This window comes from Phragmites australis, chromosome 9 (assembly GCF_958298935.1).
Source record: "Phragmites australis chromosome 9, lpPhrAust1.1, whole genome shotgun sequence".
Taxonomy (NCBI): Eukaryota; Viridiplantae; Streptophyta; class Magnoliopsida; order Poales; family Poaceae; genus Phragmites; species Phragmites australis.
Genome location: NC_084929.1, coordinates 8,929,336 through 8,937,829, shown reverse-complemented (window position 1 = coordinate 8,937,829; position 8,494 = coordinate 8,929,336). Strand labels below are relative to the sequence as shown.

The following is an 8,494-nucleotide window of genomic DNA, read 5'->3' as shown; positions in this document are numbered from 1 at the left end:
TTTGGAAGCTTCAATTTGTGTTGGCAATGGTGGAAGATGTATTTATTATTGAGCATATTGATTTTTAATTTTTAATAATGAATTTGTAATTTTAATGATTTAAAATATTTATCGATGAAATTAAGATATATATGAAGCTCTAATTATATTTTTTAATTATGCCTCACTTTTGTTATGGAAGCTTCAATTTCTCTCGGCGCGCGTGCGAAACTAAAACAAAATTTAGATCAATAGAATGTTAATAAATATAGATAGTACAAACTCAATATAAAACTCTTGAGTAGTGCATCGGTTTGTTCGATCTTACTTGGTGCAGGTTGTGCGTTTGGTTCTTAGTGCACGTGCGTGAAAATAAAACAAATTTTTTGCACCCTGCGGCACCAGCAGTGAAAGGTGTTTCACTGCCAGTGGACATATTGAGCCGACAGTGAAACCACTTTCAATGTCAGTGGATTTATTGAGCCGGCAGTTAAAGTAGTTTCACTGTTGGTCGTCCTCTTGAGCCAGCAGTGAAGGTACCCTTTCACTGCCGGTGAGCATATTGAGCTGGCGGTGAAAGTCCTCCCCGATAAAATGGCTTGATGCCCATGACCTATGATACTTAGAAAATTTTCCTCTTTTCTCCTGTGCCCTCCGATGAAACGCCTCCCAACACCGAGGAGCCCTAGCCACCGGAGGACACTGAGCCCGAGCCTGAGCCCGAACTGGTTGTCCCTATCCTCCTCGACGCCATCATCCTCCTCCCTGGCACAGAATGGAGAGTGAACCAGCAAAACTAAGTTATAGTGGCTTCCTTGCAGAAATTTGACGGCCTTATGGGCTTACATTGGTTCCTTCTTTCTAGTAAGTTGTGGAGATTCTTCTCTACTTTATTGCTTTGTATGTTTTATTTGTTTCAAAATGTAGTGAGAATGGTATGTAGATATAGAATTACTAACATGGAGTTGTGCTAGGTACAACTATTTGGATTACCATGCCTGTCTTTATCCTATTTGGATTTCTTTGATGGTGCTATGCAACCTATTTATTCCTTGGGAAAGACTTATTTGTTTTCTACATTTCAAGCAAGTGGAGCTTGACTTTTTTAGTTAAGCTCAAATGTTATTTACAAGATGTGTTTGTTTCTGTACATTGATATGACAGGATAGTGGAGGATATTGGTGCAAATTATCGAAGTCCTAATAAGGCCATGCTCTCTACGGGGAAGCAAATATTTTTTTTAAATACAATAAAATAGTGGCGATGATGATATGGCTCGAGGCCGTATTTCTTTATTACTTCTAGCACTTTAGTATTGATTACCTGTTCGGAGAGGAAGCTAGCATTCTTCTCAAGTACTGAAGTCCTAATAAGGCTATTTGCTTCCTTTCCGAACAGGTAATCAGTACTGAAGTCCTAATAAGGTCATTTGCTTGAGCCACTGTGCTGTAATGTAACATGAACACTATCTTTTCTTCACAGTAATATTTTTTGGTGTTAGTGTGGTTTGTATAGTATATCATTTTTGCATATTCTCTTAAATTTAGGACTGCTATGACATGGTATGTTGTTCAACCCTGGCATAGTTCAACTCCTATTATGTGTTGTCTTAAAAATTGCATTGTTTTCACACTTGTTTTACTTTTTTGTAAATGATGAAATTGGAGAACTATTTGCCATACATATGATTACAAAGCTCGACTGGGATGGTTATTACACATGCATCTTGTACGTCTTTTCACTATCCCAGTCGAGCTTGCAGTCGTATATAATTATCTCCATAATCTGATGTGGATCAATCAAATAATAGACTCTTTGTTGGATGGTGGTTGCATATGATGCTGGTGACTGATTTTTGTTTTTGTTTGTTGCTTTTCTTCTTACATACCCTAATGTATAGATACTCATGCAGTGCTTATTTTAGTACTGATCAATGCACTGTCATGATGAGTTTGTATGAAAGGTACAACGCCAGATTTCCACAAGTGGTTCCTGATTCGATCAAGAATGACATCTTGTGGCCAAAGATATTAGAGAAGTTTGACTTCCCTGAAGGGACAGATATGGAATTAGTTAAGCGTAAGACTCGAATGATTGTGGGTATTTCATTTAAGAACTGGAAGGCACACTGAATAGAACATATGTGCAAAAAGGTAAAATGTCGGATTTCCACAAGTGGTCGCAACTAGAAGATCATTGGCAAGCCTTTGTGGAGTACAACTCATCAGATGAAGCAAATAGGTTGAGTGCGGTGAACAAAGCGAACTCAAAGAAGAACCTCTACCTCCACAAAGTTGGCAGTCGTGGATATGTGAGGAAAGAACGGTAGTGGCAAGAGGAAAGAACTACGAGAGAGAGGTGTCACACCTGACACGAAAGGCTGGAGAGATCGATCGATGGGCTTCCTTCTTGGAAGGGGTGCTTCTTACTGGTCTGATGGAAGCTTATGGTTTACGACCTCCAATGTCTAGGAAGTGACGCAAACTCTTACAAAAAAGGTTGCAGAAGCCCAAGAGCAGTTTGCACAAGGCTCTTTCAAGCCAAATAGGGATAGGGATGAGCTCACCTTGGACCTAGGAAATAATAAGCACAGTGGTCGCACATGAGGCGTTGGGGTGATGGGTTGGAAATATGGATTCCCAGGTGCCATTGACAGTTACAAGAGTCAAAAGAGATCCCAAGGAGAGTGAGATGCAAAACGAGAGGCAGAACAAGCTAGGATGATGCAAATGCTTGAACAAGTGCTACAACGTGAGAGGGAACATACAAAAGAAAAGATAGCATAAGCAATATAACAAGCCCTCATGCGTGAACGGGATGCCATTGTGAGCGATCAGGAACGGCCTGCAGCATCTCCTAATGTTGCACACTCTAGCCTGGGTGCTCGTCGGAGTACTTGTGCGTCCACAAGAGTTCCGGGAGCTGACCCCATCACTTATTCCGTGGACCTCATCACGGCACAGACACTGTGTGAACTGCACATTGGTGCTAGGAGCATTACCATCAAGGTGGCTTCTGGTGTGGTTTATCCCCACGACTCCCATGAACATTTGCATGGACATCCGATACCGGAGGGCTACGCTGTGGTTGAAGTAGACGAGACAGTTGACCAGTACCGTCATGTTGAGGTGGACTATCCCGTAGAGGAGGGGGCGAACACTATAGGAGATAACGAGCACACATTCATCGCGTGGGAGAAGGCCTACATATATTTTCACCAGGGACAGCTACCAAGAATCTCTACTCTCCACTACACCCCGGGCCACCATCGCCTTGAAGATCTCCCTCTCCTCAGCCATCTCCCAAAAGAAGTCCACCTCCTCAGCCATCACCTCAAAGAATTCCACCACTCAAGAAGCCAGCACCATCAACAAGCTAGCCATCAGCTCAGAAAACAAGATCAGGTTCTGCAACATCCAAGCAGACAACATCATCTAAGAAGTCGGTGGCATGTAAGAAGTTGGTGGAACCGAAGGATGTCTATTCACTCATTGCTAAGGAAAGCAAAAAGATTGTAGACGCCAGTGTCACGACTCATTTCCATCCTCCACCTCCTCCACCGAAGCCTGTTGTGCATGAAGATACCATAAAATTTTTCATGAATATGGCCAAATATAAACAAATGGGGGTGGCTTCAAGTAAGCCGTCGAGTGACTACGAACATATCAATAAGAAGCAGTCCAAGAGCAAATTAGCTCCAATCTTTCATGATGCTCCAAGCATTAGGGACTTCCTGGCTACTTCTGGAAAATCAGCAGAAGAACTAGCACGGTTTACTATGGCAGTGGATATTGCAAAGTTGGGTTTTTCATGGCTGTTTTAGTTGACCAAACCTTTGGTCAAACCAGATATAGAAAGAAACCTTACAACTCAAATGCGCATGGTACTTAGAGCAATCCAGGCAGGGTTTGCAGGTGTTCCCCATAAGATACATAGATGAATATTTACTCAATAGGGACGGCTCCTTCTAGGTGTATTTCAAGGACCTATATGAACTGTACAACGAAGATGCCCTCGACGTGGCTATAGTTAGAGCATGGACTCTATAAGTGATTTATGCATATAATCACGTTATGTGACCTCGTATCTTTAAATTGCATGGCTAACTTCTCTATTTCGTAGAATCGAGTACCGCGCATGTAGACAACAATTTGATAGTAAAGTAGGATTCATCGATCTTGGGCTTGTGAACTAGATACTTGTAAGGGAGAGTCCAGACTTGACCGAGAACTACATATTGAAGTGTCTGCTTCACCACCAAAAGAAGAAATTCATGCTCTTACCCTACAACTATGAGTACGTGCTTGCACGCCAGGGCATTTTGTTTTAATGGGAAACTCGATTTTAGTACTAATTTGCTATGGTGACATAATATTCCTGTAGCTTTCATTGGATCCTCCTTGTCATCCACCCAGATTTGAGCAAGATCATTGTCTTGGACTCACAAAAGAGGCAGGTAAACTCGATCATTGCATCTGAGTTTAATTGGTATTTGTATTCACGTACAGGGTGTACACAAGATACAATAAAAAGAGTCTTATTCACTTTCCATTCAGGGAGGAATATAATGTAAAAATTGACTTTCCGGTACCCACGGAATTTTCATGTCTTGCATTTCCTTTTGAATAAAAAGGTTCAATTTGTTCCACTGATGAATTATTTCCTCTAGAAGTGTATGAGCCAGCCACCTGGCAAGAATCTCTGCTCGTTTTATGTTCTAACTTTCATGCACGGATTCAGTCTGGACAAAGACATTGTTAGGTTCAATGATCTTGAGGTATGAAATAACATATCGATGCCTTCTTTTCAACCTATAGAAATAAATGTCCTTTAAGAACAGATCACCGAGTTCTTCATGGAACATATTATCAACCCAAACTGCGAGTTTCATGAACTAATGATGCCGTCGACTAGTGACAAACCTTCAAATTACATTGTACCTTGTAGCACAGAGTATGCAATAAGGAGGAAGTCTACCAGAGGGTTAAATGGCTTATATATCACCAAATGACACCATTTTAATGAAGGATATTAATTACTATGATTAATATAGAATATGAATTACTATGTACTAATGAAGGTGTATTTCAGAGTTGGTACTGTCGGACGACTCTTCGACAGAATGGCCTTCCAATGATGATGCGAAGGAGGAGCAGGAAGCAGTGGCCCGTCAGTGCGTCCAAGAGGAGGATGAGAGGCTGGCCCGTTAGTTGTGCGCTGTGAAGGAGCAAGAAGCAGCATCCGTAAGCAAGCACAGGAAGTGGAGGATGAGAGGGTGGCCCATCAGTGCACTCTGGAGGAGGTCGAATGCTCAAATCGTACTAGCGTTCATGACTCGAACTTCGATGTCTTTGACACGCCAACGAGCCGGGAGCTTAGGCAACGCTGCGGTCGATCAGGCGTGGCAAGTTCCTCCGCTCCACCACCATGCCCCCCTGCGTCCCCACACATACACACACCATCAGCCATCCGTGCAGAAATACGATCCTCATCGTAGGAGAGGTAGAGGGATACTGTACTAGCTCAACTCGATCGACTTTTCGGTGGTGACTTGTGAGAACTATTATACATATGTGTGACATGAATTACTATGTATTAATTAAGGTGCCTTTATTATTGATTTACATTACATATGTCTCATTGTATGCATGTATTAAGTAGGAGAGAGATGAAGAGATCGAGGAGAGAGAGGGACGACAGAGAGGAAAGAGAGGGAGCACAAAGCCAGAGTAAGGGGGGGAGGCACAACATTATTGACTGAAGCTTTCAGCCGATAGTGATGTCTTGGGAATCACTACCGATTGAAACCACCAGTCGGCAGTGATACCCAGGGAATCACTGCTGGCCAAATCCTTCAGCCGGCAGTGATAACCCCTTTCTCTGTCGGTCCACAGAGCCGGCAGTGATAGTCCCAAACTATCACTGCCCATTACCCACTGTCAGCTCCAAAACCGGCAGTGAAGGGGGGTTTTGGAGCTGGCGGTGATGTACTGTTCTTTAGTGGTGTTGGTATTTTTATTTTTATCCTCTTCTCTTAATATATTTCGGCAACTCTCTTGCCTTACTTTCAAAAAAAATGCTAAATTGTAGTTACTATGCACTTATCTTCTTTTGTGTATAATGAAAAAGTTCAGTTATTCAATTTAATTCTCTTGTGTGTTTAATTCATTGTTCTGCTTAAATTTGCAAGTGAATGTATGATTCAAATTTAAAATGTGTTTAAATTTGATTGTTTTTAACTTCATTGTTATGTTCAAATTTTGGCGCCAAGAGAATGTATTAGGTACATGTTACAAGGAATATTTTCTAGAGCCTCAGCATGGAAGGGAAGCTAGCTCAGTTGGTAGGAGGATTGGATCGTGATGTGCCGGTGAAATGGTGAGAAAACGAGGAGAGAAAAAGTAGTGGATGATTGTGGAGATGCTTGATTGGCCTAGCAATAATCCAAGTATCCTATACGTATTGTCTCTCACGATTCCATTGTCGAACCGTTTGACATAACGATTTATCTAATATGACTTCTTACCCGTCAGAGATATTCATCTGTTATCTCTGACGATATATCCGCTACGCGTGAAAAACCGTATGAGATGACGATTTTCGTGCTGTGTTAAATGACTGAATTCAAACCAGAGTCAAAATTAGACTGTATCACTGTCCACTGCGAAGTGCATGCCATGACCCGCGAGCGTAGGAGACGCAACAATCGGCCGGCCAGGCCGCACGTCCCGGTGGTTTCCCCGATGGCGAAAGCAACGTGCGGACGGCCTCGTTTCTCTCCCACCCAACGCTCCCTCCCCTCTCCCACCCCTCCACCTGCACTTGAAAGCCAAGCCAGAAAGAGGAAAGCCATCCGGCCGCAGGCTCCAACAAACTAAGGACACGCAAGCAAGGACAGCAGCAACAAGAACAGCAACGTCGTTCATGGCTCGCCTTGGCACAGCGGCGCTCGTGGCCCTGGCAGCGTACCTCCTGTACTGCGCGTCGTCATCGGCGACGCTGGCCTCCGCCAGCCCGACCGCGACGGACCTGGCGGCGCTGCGGACGACGTCGTCTTCGTGCGACGGGACGCTGGGACAGTGCACGGTGGGCGCGGTGGAGGAGGAGGAGGTGGGCGGCGAGGGAGCCCTGCGGCGGGCGCTGGCGCAGCGGCAGCCGACGAACCGGTACATCAGCTATGCGGCGCTGCGGGCCGACCAGGTGCCGTGCAACCAGCGCGGCAAGTCCTACTACACCAACTGCGCGTCGCAGAAGCCCGCCAACCCCTACCGCCGCGGGTGCTCCGCCATCACCCGCTGCCAACGCAACACCAACTGATCCATGCATCCATCCACGGTGCTGAGGGATGGATGGAGGATGAAAAGGGCTGATATATAGGGAAGAGATCAAGGTGTTGATGCATGCATGGACATGTTTGCGTTTATGTGTTAATTGATTCTGCTCGCGATCAGTGATCATCGTGTAATAAGTAGCTTAACTAGGTTGTTGGCTGTGTTTTACGTACGTTCATGCATTCGCTTGGTTTAATTTCAGAACTTAGATGGTTTTGCGATGCGGGTTTTCGGGATTTGTGATTACGAAAGTACTAGTCCATCAATCCGTGCATATGCACGGTCTAGATATTATAAATAATTTGTTCCCCTTTTTATGTATACTAATAACGCTCTGATTTTATTTAAGGTTATGTTTTAATGTTGGGGATATTTTTTTTCACATGCCTGATTTTTCTTTCATTCTCAGTCGATAAGTGTGGGATGTTGGATGTAGATTGAGCGGTCAAGGCGTCATCGTTAACCTCCCGTGGCTTATGCGACAGACCCGCCGCCGATGCCTCGCCTCGCTCTCCAGCGCCGCCCACCTCCTCCCGTCTCCGGCGGTGTCCCCGTCGCCAGATCCACACCCACCACGTTAACCAATCCATTTTTACAGTCCCCTGCAGAAAACCCTGTCCACCGCCCACCTACTGCCCACGGCACTGGCGTCGTCGTTGTTGCCTTGCCACATAGCCAAGCCACCGCCCACCTCCGCTTCGACCGCGGCCCCTAGCCTCTCTCTAAATCTGGCAGCCCCAACCACCCACCCTGAAAACCCCTCTCCCCTAATCCAATGGCGGCATGTTCACACGGGCGCCTGAAATCTCTCACAGATTTCAGCGCCTGATACATAGGAAGTGTGTATAATTTTAGTCCAAGCATGCATTTATTTGTTCGTCATTTACTTAAGAAATTATTATTAATTTAAAATTTGAACTTAATGTTCCAAAATTTTGTTTTATTGTAGATAACTGCAATAATTAACTTAATTCTGAATTCAGTTTTATTTGGAACTCATTTGTATGTTCAAAACTTACAGTCAGAGGTGAAGAATGGATACGGATAATCCACTTTACCCAACAACTGTATCTGAAAGAAACATCATCAGTATTTCAAATATACGCATTCCAATACAAATTAAGATGACCAGGAATCAGGACATTATTCAATTTTTCCGCCCAATATACATCTTAGTATAATCA

General features: G+C 44.0%; 1 protein-coding gene across 1 annotated transcript; it reads left to right on the top strand.

Moving 5' to 3' along the window:
- Positions 1-6,903: 6,903 nt before the first annotated feature.
- On the top strand, positions 6,904-7,532 carry LOC133927947 (protein RALF-like 33). Its single transcript, XM_062374264.1, has one exon. The coding sequence runs from the start codon at positions 6,904-6,906 to the stop codon at positions 7,294-7,296; it is 393 nt and encodes a 130-aa protein (XP_062230248.1). The 3' UTR covers positions 7,297-7,532.
- The last annotated feature ends 962 nt before the right edge of the window (positions 7,533-8,494 follow it).

Excerpts from the sequence above, each read along its gene's own strand:
- LOC133927947 (XM_062374264.1), top strand. The coding sequence starts at position 6,904 with ATGGCTCGCCTTGGCACAGCGGCGCTCGTGGCCCTGGCAGCGTACCTC.